This window comes from Ambystoma mexicanum, chromosome 8 (genome assembly GCF_040938575.1).
Source record: "Ambystoma mexicanum isolate Mex_15411 chromosome 8, UKY_AmexF1_1, whole genome shotgun sequence".
Taxonomy (NCBI): domain Eukaryota; kingdom Metazoa; phylum Chordata; class Amphibia; order Caudata; family Ambystomatidae; genus Ambystoma; species Ambystoma mexicanum.
The window spans coordinates 1,729,128,836-1,729,146,934 of NC_090929.1; the positions used below are offsets into that span (position 1 = coordinate 1,729,128,836).

At 46.4% G+C, this 18,099-nt stretch overlaps 1 protein-coding gene across 1 annotated transcript; it reads left to right on the forward strand.

The window, feature by feature from the left end:
• The first annotated feature begins 2,793 nt into the window (after positions 1-2,793).
• Positions 2,794-3,366, forward strand: LOC138473486 (olfactory receptor 6X1-like). Its single transcript, XM_069612129.1, has one exon. The coding sequence runs from the start codon at positions 2,794-2,796 to the stop codon at positions 3,364-3,366; it is 573 nt and encodes a 190-aa protein (XP_069468230.1).
• The last annotated feature ends 14,733 nt before the right edge of the window (positions 3,367-18,099 follow it).

Consider the following 18,099-nt stretch of genomic DNA (forward strand, 5'->3'; position numbering starts at 1 on the left):
CCAGGGCATGGAGGAAGGGGGAGAACAAGGCACTGGGATGCCCACGCTAAGTATTTTGTTTAACTTACAAAAGGGAGTTGGCGTAGAATGGGCAGTAACAGCCCTGAACAGCATAACAATTAGAAAAGAGCTGGGAAGCCTTTAAACGACCCACATTTCCCCTGCTTTTTTTCTAATTGGTCTACTGTTAAGGGCTCTGAGACATACAGCGATATGCAATTAAAGTGATCTGTAGGACACACACTTGACAAAAAAACCTATGCATGTCAAGGGGCTACACGTAAAGCACCGTGTGTAGCCCTTGAAATACACCGGACTGGCAGTTTTACTTTTTTTTAATGGAAACTGCTGAGATGCCCCCAGCCAACATTTTACCCCAGAGAATAACAAACGTAGGGGCCTATGCACACGTAGATATTTTGAATACAGATAGTATTTAGAGCATAGTAACCTATACATATTTTAAAGATAAAAATTAAACATTACTTGGCACATGGATAAAATGTTATTCATCATAGAACGAAGGGGCATAAGACTGGGGCTATAAGAATAAAATGAAATAAAAAAGAGTTAGCATGGCTTTTACACAAAGCTCTGCTCTGCTACTGCATTTCAAAGAGTATACACTGACTTACTAGCTTTTCGGACTGATCTAGCTCCTGCATGGCCTCTCTAACAGGCAGTATGGCTCCACACGTGGGCTGCAAAGGGTTAATTCTGGAATAGCCGTCTGTAAAAGATCTTGCAACACCTCAAACCCTGTATTTATGAGGGTCTAAAAGTGGCTGGCTTTTCAGTTAGCTGTGGAATCACCCAGAAGATCAACACTCTTTGACACTTAAGTAAATCCCCAGATGGCTTTAGATCCATGCATTTCCAATCTGGCTGTTGTGGAATTTCAGTTGGCACACAGGCATCCCCCAAGGAAATTTCAAGGGACACATCAGCTGTTGTCGTTTAAGTAATTACCCAGATATCTTTAAAGACACGCACATCCTATGCGCTGTCTGCTGGGGCTTGACTTTGACAACGTCCATTGCCAGGGACACCTCAGCTGAGGCTAATAGCTGTATTTTAAGCAATATATACTAGTCATCCTTGGGCTTACACTGTTTGTGCAGGCGTGAACCCTGCAATAGCTGCTGGCTGCAGAATTCTCCACACCGTCCAGAGCCCTGTGCTGCTCCCCAAAGGTCCCACCGCCTGGCCTTTTAAAAGAACACAGGCATTGCTTCAAAAGCCTGGTGCGCTCAGAACTAGCACCCCCTCAATAGTTATGAATATGAATATTAATATGCATATATGAACATTAATATTCATATTTCTACACGAATATGAATATTAATATGCATATAAAAATATTAATATTACGATTTATTTATGAATATTAATATGAATATTTGCAGAATTTTTTTTCTTCAATTCTTAGTATAGCTGTCACGCTTTTCTTTGCACCGCTCTTTTTATAAGGGAATACACACAACCACCCACTACTAAAAACCCTCTTTAGCAAAACTGACAGGCAAGATACCCGAATTTTCAACCTTATGTATACCTCTCCTTAACTGCAGGTATCGCTGACGCTGTTTTAGCAGGTTTTTCTCAGGCTTCATGAGAAGCTTGTATCTCCCCCCGAAACACCTGTATACATACACCCTGCACGCCACAAACCTAAAGATGGCCCCAGCACAGACATCATCTCCAGGCGCCCCACTGCGACACACTTACGGGTCTTTGTGGGGGACATCTGGGGGAACAACCAGTGTGGGCCCTATGGGCTGCAGGCTCTGGGGGCCCTCCACAGTGACACCTATGATGTGGAACACCCCCGCTAACCTAAGTTCCAGCTAAACACATCTACATCACTTCCGGGGTGGGGCTTCCACTCAAGCGGAACTTCCAGGTCACCTGCATGATGTCACTTCTGGCCCGGGACCTCCGCTAGGGCGGGACATCCAGGTTAAAGGGGCGTGGAAACCTGTCAAGCTTATTTTGATGATTTAAGGTATCATCCCCATCTAATCCAGTATTACCGGCCTCGGCATACGACTGTCCATGGAATGGGGATTTGCCACACTTATCGGCACTCATAATCCAGCTGTAATTCTGCCAGACTGAGTGCCAGTAACGGTATTACCATTTTGGTATCCTTACAAATGTACTGCAAAGTTGTAGTGACCCCCATATATTTTGATTAATCATGCTGTGCAGGTTTTCAGAGGATTTGAGTCTGTCCTTGATGTACAGGGAGCTGTTCGAGTGTAGAGAGTGTGGAGGGGTCATACCTTAGTCATGCAGGTGTCTTCTAAGTGCAGGAAGTGATCGGTTTAAGTTCTGCATTTGTTTCTCAAGTTTTGGAAATTCATTTCTGTGTCACTTTTTGTCATCTCTGTGTACAGAGAAAGTACTTTAATAAGTACCCGTCCCTTCAGCACCCTGCTGAGCAGTCATGGAAAGAAGGAACAGCACCATGGTGACAGAGTTCATTCTCGTGGGATTCACTGGTGGGCCGAGGCTGAAGAGCTCCCTCTTTGTCATTCTCCTCTTGACCTACGTCATCACTCTGGTGGGGAACGGCATCATGATAGTCCTAATATGCGTCGACCGAGGACCCCTATGTACTTCCTGCTATGGAACCTCTCCGTGCTCGAGACTCTGAACATGACAACTATCCAACCTCTGATGTTAGTGCATATGTTTGCATTGCAAAAATCAGTCTCATTGGCCAGTTGCCTTACACAGTCCTTCTTCTATATCTTTTTTGAAACCAATACTTTTGTCCTCTTGCCGATCATGGCGTATGATCGTTATGTGGCCATATGCAATCCATTGCGTTACACCACCATCATGAATGATCGTCTCTGCCTTCAACTCATCATTAGCACTTGGCTGGTAGCTCTCCTTTTTGTTCTCTACCCTACTATTGCCGTCACCCGACTTTCTTACTGTGGCCCCAATGTTATAAATCATTTCTTTTGTGATGGTTTTGCAATCATAGAACTGGCCTGTTCTGACACTGGCCTTCTCCAGTTAGTCAATATCATCTCTTCTCTTATTGTTCTGCCGTGCTCACTTGGGATGACCACTGTGTCCTACATCTTGATTATTGCTACGATTCTGCGAATCCCATCAGCAAATGGAAGACGGAAAACCTTCTCCACCTGCAGCTCTCACCTGGTTATGGTGTCAATATGCTATGGAAGTGCCCTTTTTGTTCAAGTGAGTCCGGCTCTGCACCCTTCAATAGAGGTCTACAAAGCAGTGAACATGTTCAGCTCCATTATTGCTCCTCTGATGAATCCTATTGTTTACACATTCAGGAATCAGAAATTCAAGGAAGTGCTAAATAAGCACTGGAGACTTTAAACCAAAGTTGTAATAACAAACAAGTGCCAGTTTTCTATAACTATGACATTTGTGAATCGTTACCAAGTGTGGCAATATGACAGGATTTGACAATTCCCTACCTGGGGGTGTTGCTCATATCTTGTTGAGGAAGATTCTGCAATTAGTGTTTTCCCTGAATCCAAGTCATTGTTATTTGTTTGGATTTAGAGATTTTCTCTTGCTGCGTTGATTCTCATCTAGAAGGTGCCATCTATGTTTTAGAATTAATCCTGTTAGCCTGTTTCGCATCTAGAAAGTGCCCCCGAGCTATTACTGTGTTTATTCTGCCTGAGTTATTAATGTGTTTTATTCTGCCTGTTCCAGACACTTATATGTCTTCCTGTCAGTTTGATTCACATCTAGAAGTGCCCTCCGAGATAGTACTGTGATTTAACTGTCCCACACACTTAGAAATCACTCTTGCTACATTGATTCTCACCTAGGAAATACCCTCTGTGACTTAGAAATTGTTCCTGGTACCCTGATTCACATCTGGAGAGTGCCCCCTTAGATAATACTGTAATCTATTTGCCTGTGCTGCTCACTTGGAATTTCCCCTGTTAGCTTAACTTGCACCTAGACAGTGTGCACTGTGATATTTCTGTGATCTAGTTGCTTCTGCCGCTCACTTACAACTCCCTACCGCTACCCCCTTAGCCCTCTCCCACTGCCCCGGTAAGCAAAAGCTTGAGGCAGATTGAACATCTTGGGCCTATGCATCTACTACTACTAGTTCTTCAACCTGTAGGTACTGCACTGAACTCCCCAGGATGGAGATCCCAACTCCTGATATACCCCCTCTCTGGCCCGTCTAGACCCCTAGCCTCCCGTACCATACCCACCCCCATCCCTCCCCCCTTGCGGTGCATTGGCTGCGCTCTTGCACCCAACTTCATGACCACCCCCTGTGTTCCCCTCCTGATCACAATCCACGCCCACTCCCCATGCACATCAATGCACCCAGACAAAGTCCGCCCACCCTCCTACCATCATCCCTCGTCCGACTATAAGATCATAGGAGCTCTCTGGCGTGCCAAACATCTCCCCCCTCAAGTGCCTAACTCCCTCTCCCCTTCCCACCCTAACACATCGACTTCTACTCTCCATCAGACATCTGTTGAGAACACCCTAATACCCCCCACCCATACACCATGCCCTCTATCGAACTCCCAAGCAAGGGGAGCCCTCTGGAACTCCAAACAACACAAACCCACCTCCAATTCTACTTTATCCTTATGCCCTCTGAGGAACTCCCCTTCCTCTGTACCAACCTCCCATGCCACCCACTCCCTCCCCTTAGCCCACTGGGAAACCACACCACCCCCTTGACTGGTCACCTATACCACCCCCTCCAGCCCCCATAACCAGTACTTGACCCCTGCCAACAAACCACCCCTTCATATCCCTTCCCCTCTCTGAAGGTAGCGGGTCTCACCCTTGCTAGAACGATAGCCTCATCTCCCTCCCCCTCCAACCCCCCACCCTCTATCACACCCCTATGGCACCCTCCCAGTCTCTCCCTTCTCTACCTCCATGCACTCCCCTCTCCCCTCCCCCAGTTTCCCCCCCTTGCTCTTGAATTCTCACCCTGTACACCTAAACCCCCTTTGCCCCCAGACTCATTCCAAAATCTTCCCACCTAAAACCCCTTACACCATCCGACCCATTTACCACCCTCCCAACCCCCTTGACCCACCCCTTGTCTCGCACATTCCTACCTCCCTGCCTACTCTTCCTGCCCCCATTGACTTAACCTTCTCAGCAGCCATTTGGGCACCAAAGGCACCCAGACCCTCCCTTACCCCTTTTCAACTTGTCCCAACACCCCTGAAAGTTCCTACCACACCCTCCACCCCACCGGGCATCCATATCCATCAAGCTCTCACTCCGATGAGCACCACGAACACCACGTTCCCTCACAAAGTCACCTGCATCCTCTTTAACGCCCGCTCGGTAGCAAGAAACAGATACAGCATTTTTGAGCTCCTTTCCTCTGACAAGCCGGACCTAATTTTTATCACCGAAACCTGGTTCACCGATGACTTTGCCCCTCCTGACAAATGCCAAAAAACAAAATAACTCTCTTGAACGCATATGGCGAGCATCAAAAACCGATCTCAGCAAATCCATGTTCGCCTTGCACCACCGTAACTACGAAGCTGAAATCCAAAAGGCCAAAAAAGCCTATTACAATAAACAAATTCTCAACTGTGGCAACTGCAGCAAAGAACTCCACATGATCATATCAGAATTCGTCAAAACCACTTGCTCCTCTATCTAATCCACCCCCACACAATCACTCTGTGACTACCTCTCCCTACACTTCTACAACACTGCTCTTGACAGGACTACATCCCTTAACACCAAACCGTCCATCCTCTCCCCCCTCACCAACCCCTCGTGATCCCATTGCCCCAACGCCCAATTTCCCCACCTTTGACTCCTTCAAACCCAGCTCCAGAGACAAATTCCTTGACCTACTATCAGCCAGCAAACCATCCGGGTTATTGATCGATGGATGACAATAAACCACTTCCTTTTGAACCATGCTAAAACTGAAATTATGGTGTGCGGTAATACTGCCCTTCTACCACATCCGCTGCCATGGCCCCCGTCCCTCAGGCACCCTCGACCCCTCTGACACAGTGAAAAACCTAGGCTGCACTATGGACCCTCTCCCATCAGATCAACAACGTGTCGTAATGCTGTCACTACTACCTTAAACTTCTCAGATGCATTTTTCCCTACCTCTCCTGCCCGAACAGACTTGCTGCAGTTATGTCTATTTGTCATGATCCCAGTCAGTTGGCAAAGCCCTCATTCAGGCTTTCAGGCTAGGCAGAGAACATTAGATACAACAGAAGGTCAAAGTTGGGTGTTAACATGGCTCACATGGCATTTACATCATTCTCAGCATACACTTCCATAGACTTTTGAGATGTTTTACAGTAATTCCATACAATTAACATGGCCGCCGCAAGGTCCTTTTATAAGTTGCAGCACGTTCTATTCATATTACTGAGGGCACTATTTAAGCCCCGCCTCCGCTGGAACGTGCACTTCGCGTCTGCTCCGCTGACAGCGGGTAACACTACCGGTGTTTCTCCTCACAGAACCTGTAAAAGGAGATAATAGAGACATTAGTTTAACAGCAAACTACAGAGTTCAATAAGTTAATAGAAAGACTTACCAATCTAAGGTGATCTCCAAAGCAACTAGCTTCCGCCAGAAGGTTCACTCACTGCTGCAGCATCTTCAGTCAACAGTTTTCATTTGTAGTTGCAGCAATTTCAGTCAGAAGTTTCCTCCGCAGCCACTGCATCTTCCGAAGGTTTTTTTCCTCAGCTTTCCGAAAACCTGCACACAAGACAAGAGGTATTTAAATAACAATAAATGAATTTAATAGTTAAAGAAACAAGATGTTTAATAAGCATTTCACGTACCTGAAAGTTCTTCAAGTTTTCACCTCACAGTAGTTTCCGCGCACTTCCCCGAAGGCTGCAGTTGCTCTGTATAAGCGAACTTACATTTTAATACGTTTCCTCATCCTGAGTAACTCTGCAGCCATCCGCAGCCATAATTCTTTTTCCTATATTCAGGGAACCTGCAAAAGAAAGAAAAAAGAGCTAGTTATTTGAAAGAGAGATCTCTCCAACGTAGGAATTAATCCAAGCCATACCCTAAAGATTACAATATTTTCACCAGCTACTTAGCCCCCAAGTCTCATTTTTAAAAAAGTTAAGACATTTTGCGACAAGAGACTATAGAATACTTCAGCTACCCAAGTTACTACCGTTTCTTCATCTCAACGCGCCCCTGTAGAAAAGCAGGATGGAGAGCTCCACAAAAAATAAACACAGGTGAGAAGGGAGGGATTAAAAGAGTACACATCTCATGCAGTAGTATCTTAGTCAGTAGATGTTATAGGGGGTCATTACGACCTTGTCGGTAAGGGGTTAATGGTGCCGGTAATGGTGCCGGAGCCGTCAACCCCTTACCGCCCCATTACGAGTCTGCTCGCGGCTCGCGGGACCCGCAAAGGGCGCCTGGTAAAACCAGCGGGTCCTGCTAGCAGACCAGGCAGCTAACAACGGGCCCGTTATTAATGGGCCCGTTGTTAGCTCCCTACCCATTCCCATTTAGCCCTATGGGGGCTCGAATGGGAATGGGGATGTACCGGGTCCGGGTTCCTTGAATGAGGAATTACTGGGTCCTCTAAGGTTGGCAAATTGCGGCATGATTACCTCCAAGGTCGTAATGACCCCCATAGTGTTCTATTATTGTTATTGTTGTTAAACAGAAAGAGAATCGGGTCCACAGGCTGAAAAGGCCTTACGCTCCCGAAGAGTCCAGGTAAGCGTTACAGAACGCGAAGCCAGTACTTAAAATACTCCACCTGAGCATAATGGAAGGCACAGAAGTAGAAAATGTATCCCAGATTCTGGGAGAGTTAAGGGCAGAAGTCCATGCAGCTAGGCCAGAAACCAATTCTCTCAGGAGAGACTTTGTGGTCAACAGAGAACGCACTGATGAATTGGGATGCCAATTATTAAAGTCCAAAGCAGGACAAGCACCACTTCCAGGTGGTGCTCCACAGGGTCAGGTTTCCGCTCCCAGTCCAACACTACCGGTAGTTTTACCCGGGAACATTCCACTAGCAGCCCCAGAAAGGTTTAAGGGGGATCCAAGGCGTTTTGCAGTTTTTATGAACCAATGTAATTTACACTTTCTGTGTAGACCCGGGGTCTTTCCTTCAGAACAGGCTAAGGTGGCATTTGTGTTATCATATCTGGGTAGACATACTGCTGACTGGTCCATACCCTTAGTCAATCGTGATGACCCATTATTGAGAAACTTCCCTGGTTTTAGGCGGGAGTTGGTGAAACTCTTTGCCCATCATGCTCAGGGACAGGCCTTAGATAATGAGCTGCTCTCTTTATGCCAAGGTAACCAATAACTATTGGCTTTCATAGCTTCCTTTAATTGACTAGTAGCAGAGACTAATTGGCCAGAGGAGAAGAGAACAACACTCTTTTATCAAGGATTACAACGGAAACTCAAAGACATCTTGGCGCAAGTAGTGAACCCTCCTACAAGTTGTGCCGAATAAATTGATCTAACTATACAATTGGATCACCGTCTGCAGGACAGGCACTCTGACCGGGCCAGATCAGAGAATAGATCAATCTATGTTTGCTCAAAAGACAGTGGAACTCATCAAGTGACCGAAAGTCACTCTGAACCAATGCAGATAGGAGATGTTCGGGGTGCCATTTCTAAAGAAGAAAGAAACAAATGAAGACAACAGAATGTATGCCTCTATTGTGGTTCAGCTGGTCATCATTTGCGTAATTGTCCAGTAAAACTGCTGTGGAAACCAGTGGGAGTAGTAGACAAAGCGGACAGGAATATAATAAAAGATGAACCGATGGAAAACTCCAACGCCCGACAAGTGTAGAGGTCGACTTGTCGAGCCAGAAGAAGGAAATTCAGATCTCTCATTTCGTTGTTCCCGCTATCTTAAGTAGTGACCTTCAACCTTCCAAGATATATGCTTTGGAAGCATATGTGGACAGTGGTGCGATTGGGAACTACATGGATTATGAACTAGCAGGCAAGATGGGTATTAGTATGCACCCTGTGGTGGAAAATGTCACTGCAGTGGATGGTACTCAACCGATATCCGGACCAGTGACGAAGTGTACTGTAGTTTGCACCTTGCATTGCCAGGAGGGACATCGGGAAAAGATCTTGTTTGACCTAATTAGTGCTCCACAATTTAAAGTAATCTTAGGAATTCCATGGCTAGAGAAACATAATCCACAGATTGACTGGCGTTCCAGAACCTTAGCATTTGCCAAAGGATGCAAACACTCCTGCTATGTTCAAGGCGGATCCCCTGGAAAAGAAGTTCAAGCGATCTCAAGAGAAGAACCCACTTTAGGATTAATAGGAACTCTTCCACCAGAATATCAAGATTTTCAAGAAGTATTTGAAGAAGAACAGGCCAACGTGTTGCCTCCACATCAGCCATATGATTGTCAAATTGATTTAATCCCTTGCTCAAAAATCCCATGCAGTAGAATTTATGCCTTAACCGAACAAGAAAATATTCATTTGAAGACATATTTGGATAACTACATAGCCAATGGTTTTATTCGGCCCCCTAAGTCCCCCATGGCCTCTCCTCTGTTCTTTGTGCTCAAGAAGGAAGGGAACCTTCGTACTTGCATAGACTATCGCGCCCTAAACCAGATCACAGTTAAGAACAGGTACCCCCTTCTACTCATCCCAGTGACAATGGACCAAGTTAAGGATGCCAAAGGTTTTACAAAACTAGACCTCTGAGGAGCCTACCACTTAGTGGGAATCAAAGAAGGGGATGAATGGAAAACTGCCTTCCGAACAAAATGTGGCTTATATGAGTACCAAGTCATGCCTTTCGGCTTATGCAACACTCCAGCAGATGTTCAGAACTTCATGAATGATGTCTTGTGCGAATTGGTAGATGTCTGTGCCATAGTGTACCTCGATGACATTCTAATTTATTCAAACTAAATCCGAGAGCACATAACTCATGTAAGGGCAGTACTGATGAAACTAAGGCAGCACAAGTTATTTGTCAAGCTGGAGAAATGCTCCTTTCATTCGACCTCAGTGGAATTTCTGGGATTCATCCTGTCACCAATGGGGATTCAAATGGATAATCAAAAAGTTGAAGTCGTTTTGAATTGGCCTTCCCCTACGTCAGTCAAAGGAGTCGAAAGTACTTTAGGATTCCCAAATTTCTAAAGACGCTTTATTGCAGGATTTCCCCAACTAGTCCATTCAATAACTTCATTATTGCAAAAGCACAAGACATTCTTCTGGACCAAAGAAGCAGAAGAGGCTTTCCAAAATCTGAAAAAACATTTTACCACAGCTCCCGTTTCGAGACACCCACAACCTGAGCTACCGTTAATAGTAGAAACTGATGCGTCCAGTGCAGCAATGGGAGCTGTATTATCTCAGAACGATAGGTATCACTACATAATATTCCCAACAAAAATATCGCTGTAGATATGGCCGTTTGGTTCGCCATAGGCAATATTTTTGGGGGGGATATTATGTGGGGGAGGGTGTTAGAGAGAATTCTCTTCTAAGGCTAATTCCCCTTACCCTTAGAGTCCCCCAGCAGCTTTGCTGGATTTGAAGGGTTTCATTTTTTCTCCTGCTAAGAGTAAGACCCTTTTTCCGCACTCTTAGACAGATTGCTGATGTGTGTTTTAGGCTATCTTGTGTGCTTCTGGTCTATGGGGTTTTTCACACCCCCATAGGAATCATCCTTTTAACATGTGTGGTACACAGCACCCTCCGTGCCGTACCACAGGGGTGTCGTAGCGACCCCAAACATAGGGCCTCATTATGCGGTAGGAGGTAAGGGATTACCGGCACTGGTAATCCCTTACCTCCATCTTCCGAGGTCCATTAGCGGGTCCCTTCCTTAATGCCTGGTCTGACCAGATGTTAAGGATGGGACCCGTTAAGGGACTTCAGAGCTAATAACGGTACCGCAAATTGCGGTACCGTTGTTAGCTACTTCCCCATTCCAATTGAGCCCTATGGGGGCTCAAATGGGAATGGGGAATGGTTCTCAGAATGGGGATTTACCGAGTCCTCCAAGGTTGGAATGACCCGGTAAGTACCCACTCTGAGAACCCGGACCCGGTATGCGGTAAGGGGGTAGCCATGGTGCTAATAGCACCATGGCTACCGCCTACCGCGTAATGAGGCCCATAGACTCCAGACCCTGGGACTGACTACTGTCTCCCAGGGCATGTAAAGTCCCCATTGACTTTACTAGTCAATTCTTATGAACAAAACCAGTAAAACCCATCTTACTACGGAAGTACTGGAAAGGGTTAATAGTTTTTCCCTAATGTTCATTTTCGAGGGGGTAACATACAGTCCCTCTCTCAAAGGTTTCTGGCTGGTGGCAGTGGTTACTACCTTAAATATTCGACCGCAAATATTTCCCTATGGGATTTTCCCATTGTTCGAGGCTACGACTTTTACTGATAGCCTCTAACATACCGGCGGTTTATTTTTATATTAACTTTACTCCGTTAGATTTTTATTGCCAGAACTTTGATAATATTTCTTTCTCGTGTCTTTTTCTATAATCCTAACCCAGGTCGGGGATCCTTTGTTCGTCCTTTTGGCGGGCTTCTGCACAGAAGCCCTCCTCTCGGCGCCACTGAGTCTGGGGTAGACAGGATGTGTGGGAGGAGGAATAGGCACCCTGAACAGGGTTGCCTACGCAACCCAAGTCGAACTCTGCCCTGATAGGCTGGGGGGTTTCCCTGCCAGGAGAGCCACCTTACTGTGCGAGTGACAGCTAGGCTTTATGAATGGGGGTCTTGCTGCATAAAAGCAGGGTCCTGAGGACTGGAGGAGAAGACGTCGCCACTGGAACTAAGAAACCAAAGAGGAGAGAAGCTGAAGACATCTGCAACGACTGAACCACTGGTGAAGCCCTGCTGCAGATCCTCACCACTTTTCTCCAATGACTTGAGAAGATCTTCCTCGGAAAGAGTCTTCTTCCCTTGAGCTGGTGGGGCCAGCCAGTTTGCCAATCGCCTTCCTCGACCTGCCTTGTTTGAATCACCAGTGCCAAGCACTAGGAGACCGGATAGCCAGACACCCGTCCACCCGGACCGCGATTTAAAGGAGCGTAACTTTTATACATTTGGCAGCACCGCAGCTGGTTTCATCCCTGGGCAGTGCAGTAACTCGAGCCTTCCTCCACGACGAGAGCCTCTCTTCATCTGCTGGTTCTCCCAAACTGCTGGAACTGCCAGGAACTACCGCCACCGCAGGAGCCTATTCTACTTTAAAGGTACATTGTTCCGCCAGGCCTCCCGTTTCGTTGGGTATCGCTAAAGGTGTTTTAAATCCTTTACTTACCTACTGGGTTGGCAACTACCGCCACCGCAGGAGCCTCTTCCACTTTAAAGGTACATTGTTCCGCCAGGCCTCCCGTTTCGTTGGGTATCGCTAAAGGTGTTTTAAATCCTTTACTTACCTACTGGGTTGGCCACCCCTATCATCTAACATTGTCTTTCACCCTCTGCAACCGCCTTTTCGAGTCGTTAAACAAAGACTTGACTGCAGCTACTAGAACTGTTAGGCAGAAACCTGTGCAGTTCCCTTAGGGACCACTGCAAAAGATCTAAGACTAGAGGTGTTTGGCAGTAAACCCACTTGGTAGCAGTCTGTACCACACAGATTCACTTGGTAGCTGTGGCTGAGCAGTCAGACTTCCCTCAAGAAGAGTTAGGCAGTATATAGAGTATACACAATAGGTACAGAGATACAGTAGCACAAGCAGACACTGACCGGAGCTTTGGTGTAAAAGTATATAGTTATTTATTTAAAGACACACTTGTAGATTACACTAGCACAAAGATAAAAGTAAATTCAGCACACAGTCACTATTATATATATACAACCCTAATTACTTATTAGACAAGTCTTAATGAGAAACACCACTTATTTTCAGACAAAGGTGAGCGCTTAACATAAGATGGCACTCTAATAAGTTATTAAAAAGGGAGGGAAAAAGGCAGAGTTATGGAAGCACACAAATTTCAATACTTTTAAAAGAACCACAGTAAGGCAGGATAGGCAGAGTTCTACTGGAGAGCAAGGAAGTCAATTGCCAGGCCCACTCTTGGAGAGAGCAAGCAAAAGGGGTCCAGGTTCACACAGTGGGGTTATGCCCAAAGAGTCTTGTAGGTAGTTCGCACACACAGAATGAAATTGAAGTCAGGAAAAGTTAGCTAGGTTGTCCCAGGCCAGCCCAGGTTAGAAAGTCGAGGCTTTACTGTCACCCCGAACGATATGTCGCAAGGGAAGCCAGGCGGGACACAGTACCTTAAGTGTGAAGGAAGCTCCAGCGGGGGCAGTTGTTCCTGGCAGCGGGTGCAAGTTGGTGTTTCATCCAGAGGAAGAGGAGGTCTCGCCGTGGAGGAAAGATGAAGGTCGGTGCACTGCTAGGGAAGAAACCAGCCGCGGAGTTCTTCGGTTAAAAGGTATTACCCTTCTCTTCGCGGTAGTGGTAAGTCGTGGTATTCCGGTTGCTGAGTGCTTGGCACGGGCAAGGAGGCCATGAGATGCTCCAGGAAGGTGAAAAGAAGACAAAACTGGTTATCCCCACCAGTCAAAGGAAGAAGACTCTCTGGACTCGAGATCTCCTCTGTCGTCGGGAAAAGTGGTGAGACGGTTCAGCAGGGCTCCACCATTGGTGTCGTCGTTGCAGGTCTGCTCAGCTTCTCCCTCCTTGGATTCTTAGGTCCTGTGGCGACTTCTGAAGTTCCAGTCCCCAAAGCCCTGCTTTTATGCAGCAAACCCCCATTCATTCAGCCTAGCTGTCAATCAAACATGCTAAGTGGTGAGCCGGCCGGCTCACCACTTGGGCCAATCACACAAGAGTGCGACTTGAGTTGCCAAGGCAACTCAGTCCAGGGTGCCTAAACCCCCTCCCACACCCCGTGTGCTACCCAGACAGAGTGGCACCACTTTTGGAGGCTTCTGTGGAGAAGCCTGCCAAAATGTGGAACAAAGGGCTCGACTTGGGTTGGAGTCACAGAAGAGAAGACAAACGCCATTTTCGAATCGAGTTCTGGCAAAAAATACCAACCGGTGAATTAATATTAAATAAATAAACTGGCGTTATGTTCGAGGCTATAGGAATTAAATAATTAAAGTTGGTAGCCTCGAACAATGGGAAAATCCCATAGAGATATATTCGTGGTCGAATATAAAAAGTAGTATCCACTGCCACCAGCCAAAACTCGATCGGGGGACGGAGATGTGCCCCCTCGAACAACAGACCCCGGGGCAATCGAATTGCCCCGACCAGTACGTCCACAATATGATGGTTTGTACTGGTTTCTGTTCATAATTTGGGACTAGTAAAGCCAATGGTGACTTTACATGCCCTGGGAGACAGTAGTCAGTCCCAGGGTATGGAGTCTATGTTTGGGGGTCGCTACGACACCCCTGGGTTACGGCACGGAGGGTGCTGTGTAACACACATAGTAAAAACACATGAGACCCTATGGAGTAAAGGACCCCATAGCCCATAAAACACATTAACAGTCAAAGGAAATAAATAAACATGTCCAAGAGTGGGAGTAAAAGAGTCTCACTCTTAGCAGGAGAAAAAATACTTGCTTTTCTAAAATCTGTCTTTGAAATAATGGAGGTCCACGAAGTTCGACCGGTGCACCAGGGGATCCCCCAGGAATAACGGGTGGTTGCTTTAGCGAGACTGTGTGAGGTGAAACCAAAGGGGACTATCGCTCTATGCCCCACCCGGGCATGATGGCTCACTTTCTCTTTCTATCTTTTGTAAACGGATGAATTATCTTTAGAATTCCGTTTCAAATTTTTGATTTGATTTGTTCTCTATTTATTTTTTGTTGTTGTGTGGATTGCATATATGTCCTAATGATAAAAAGTTTGGTTTCAACCTATAAATCTAATTTAAAAAAAATTGTAGGAGTGTAATGGAATCCTTTTCGGCAGTGCTGCTCACTATCACATGTAAAAAAAGAGGGGTGAGGCGCGCACTCCAATTCCTGGCCAATATACTACCTGAAAAAAGAAAAAGAATAAATGGGTTAAATCCCAAAGTGTCCAATTCACTGGGTTAGATCCCAATTGTTGCAAAAATATTCACAGGGTTAAATCCCTTATGCATTAGCAATTTAATTGGATTCACCTGAAGTGAAAGGCAACACAGCCTCCCTGAAGAGTGTTGGGACAGTACCATGCCACACTTCCATGTCATCTGCTTGAGGCTGCTGATTATATGTTTGGGGTTGCCCCTGCGTATACCCTTGATTCTGATATCATTGACCCTGTTGTGGATACCCTTGTCCTTGGGGCCCTCGGCCCTGCTGCTGTGACCCATACTTATACCCCATTGCAGACCTGCTCCTGCATTCCCTTGCAAAATGCCCCCACCTTAAACAATTCCAATATTGGGATGGTCCAAACCCACCACCTCGGGGTCTAAAGCCTCCCCATCTTGCTCCTAGAGAACCCTCTCATCCTCTCTGCGGTCCTCCGTGTTGCCACTGTGGGCCGGCATGCTGTTATCCCCCACCCCACTGTCCTTCTCCTTCTTCAACCCAGAGCGCACCAATAGTGGCACTCACAACTTGTTGGGTACTCTCTTTCCCCTCCACCTGTACAGGCGCTGACACTGGCACCTGAACGATAACCTTTGCCAATTTCTTTTCGACCAATTTTGCTCCCTCTGCCCGACTCCTTTGAGCAGCTTCCTTCTCCTGTTCCTTCATCCTTTTGCAATGATGCATTCTCTGTATCTCCGACCACCCCTTTGCCTCAATACCCACAATCTTACCTAAAGGTTTTTGCCCTTCCTTTGGTAATCCTCTCTTTACAATAAACAAAAAGAATGATATTGAACAATCCCACGGTCCTCCCATTTCAGCTCTTCAGATCTCTTGTGATTTAAGAATACATTTAGCTGGATCCTCATCATCCCCCATTGTACACTGCATCAGGGACTGTACATCGGGGGTATCTGGGAGAGCCATCGATAACGCATCCCACACTTGTGCTCTAATTCCGTTGAATAATTCTCTATTATGTCCATCATCCCCCAGTGTATCCAGCTTTAACCCACATGTCCCCAGCCTTGTCCCCAATTATAGCAACCATCAAGCTATTGATGTCCCCTGTTTCCAAGTGCACCCCTGCTGTTTGGTTTTCAAACTCATGTATCCACTTGTTCGCCCCCTGCTGTGAGCTGTGGGAGGGCCTTAATTAAATTATTTGTATCCATCTGGGGTCTCATTATGTATCAGGGGCATCTGCACCCTTCTTCACACTTCTTTTTCTTACTACCACAATCCGGCCGCTCCTACTCCTGCAACTTTCCCTCCCTTATGTGCCTACTGCTTGGGGGGTACTCCTAGCCGCCTCTTCACCAGGTGTTAGGGAGAATTCTCTCTTTGGGCTGAATTTCCTAACCTAGTGAGTCCCCCAGCAGCTTTGCTGGATTTCTGGAGTTTGTTTTTTCTCCTGCCAAGAGTGAGACTCTCTCCCACTCTTGGACATGTTTATGGTGTTCCTTTGACTGTTAATGTGTTTTATGGGCTATGGGGTCCTTTAATCCATAGGGTCTCATGTGTTTTTGTGATGTGTGTTACACAGCACCCTCCGTGCAGTGACACAGGGGAGTCATAGTGACCCCCCAGTATAGACTCCATACCCTGGGACTGACTACTGTCTCCCAGGGCATGTAAAGTCACCATTGGCTTTACTAGTCTTAAATTCTGAACAGAACCAGTACAAACCATCATATTGTGGACGTACTGGCTGGGGCAATTCAATTGCACTGGGGTCTGTTAGTCGAGGGGGCATGTCTCTGTCCCCCCTGATCGAGTTTTGGCTGGTGGCAGTGGATACTACTTTTTATATTCAACCGCAAATATTTTCCTATGGGATTTCCCATTGTTTTAGGCTACTATCTTTATTTAATTATTTACCGTAGCCTCGAACATACCGCTGGTTTATTTAATTAACATTAATTCTCCGGTTGGTATTTTTTGCCCTGTACCCTTAATTGAGTCAGGCAGGGTCAGGCAGACCCAACTCTAATCACACATCTGGTACCCATTAACATCACACAGGTGTATAAAGGGAAGCTGCTGCTGCTGAGGAAAGGTCATATGCAGTTGGGAGACCAAAAGGGAGGCTGCAAGGCAGAGACCAGCAGAAGATCCCTCTTCAAATCCCAATGTTAGGGAGAATTCTCTGTTTAGGCTGAATTTCCTAACCTAGTGAGTCCCCCAGCAGCTTTGCTGGATTTTTGGGGTTTATTTTTTTTCTCCTGCCAAGAGTGAGACTCTTTCACCCTCACTCTTGGGCATGATTTGAGTGTTTCTTTGAATGTTAATGTGTTTTATGGGCTATGGGGTCCTTTACTCCATGGGGTCTCATGTGTTTTTAATATGTGTGTTACACAGCACCCTCCGTGCAGTGACACAGGGGTGTCATAGTGACACCCCACCATAAACTCCATACCCTGGGACTGACTACTGTCTCCCAGGGCATGTAAAGTCACCATTGGCTTTACTAGTCCCAAATTACGAACGGAAACCAGTACAAACCATCATATTGTGGATGTACTGGTCGGGGCAATTCAATTGCCCCGGGGTCTGTTGTTCGAGGGGGCACGTCTCCGTCCCCCCTGATCGAGTTTTGGCTGGTGGCAGTGGAAACTACTTTTTATATTCGACCGCAAATATTTTCCTATGGGATTTCCCCATTGTTCGAGGCTACCAACTTTAATTATTTAATTCTCATAGCCTCGAACATACCGCTGGTTTATTTATTTAATATTAATTCACAGGTTGGTATTTTTTGCCAGGACTCGATTCTAAAATGGTGTCTGTGTTCTCTTCTGTGACTCCAACCCAAGTCGAGCCCTTTGTTCCACTTTTTGGCGGGCTTCTCCACAGAAGCCTCCAAAATTGGTGCCACTCTGTCTGGGTACCACAGGGGGCATGGGAGGGGGTTTAGGCACCCTGGACTGAGTTACCTTGGTAACTCAAGTCACACTCTTGTGTGATTGGCCCAAGTGGTGAGCCGGCCGGCTCACCACTTAGCATGTTTGATTGACAGCTAGGCTGA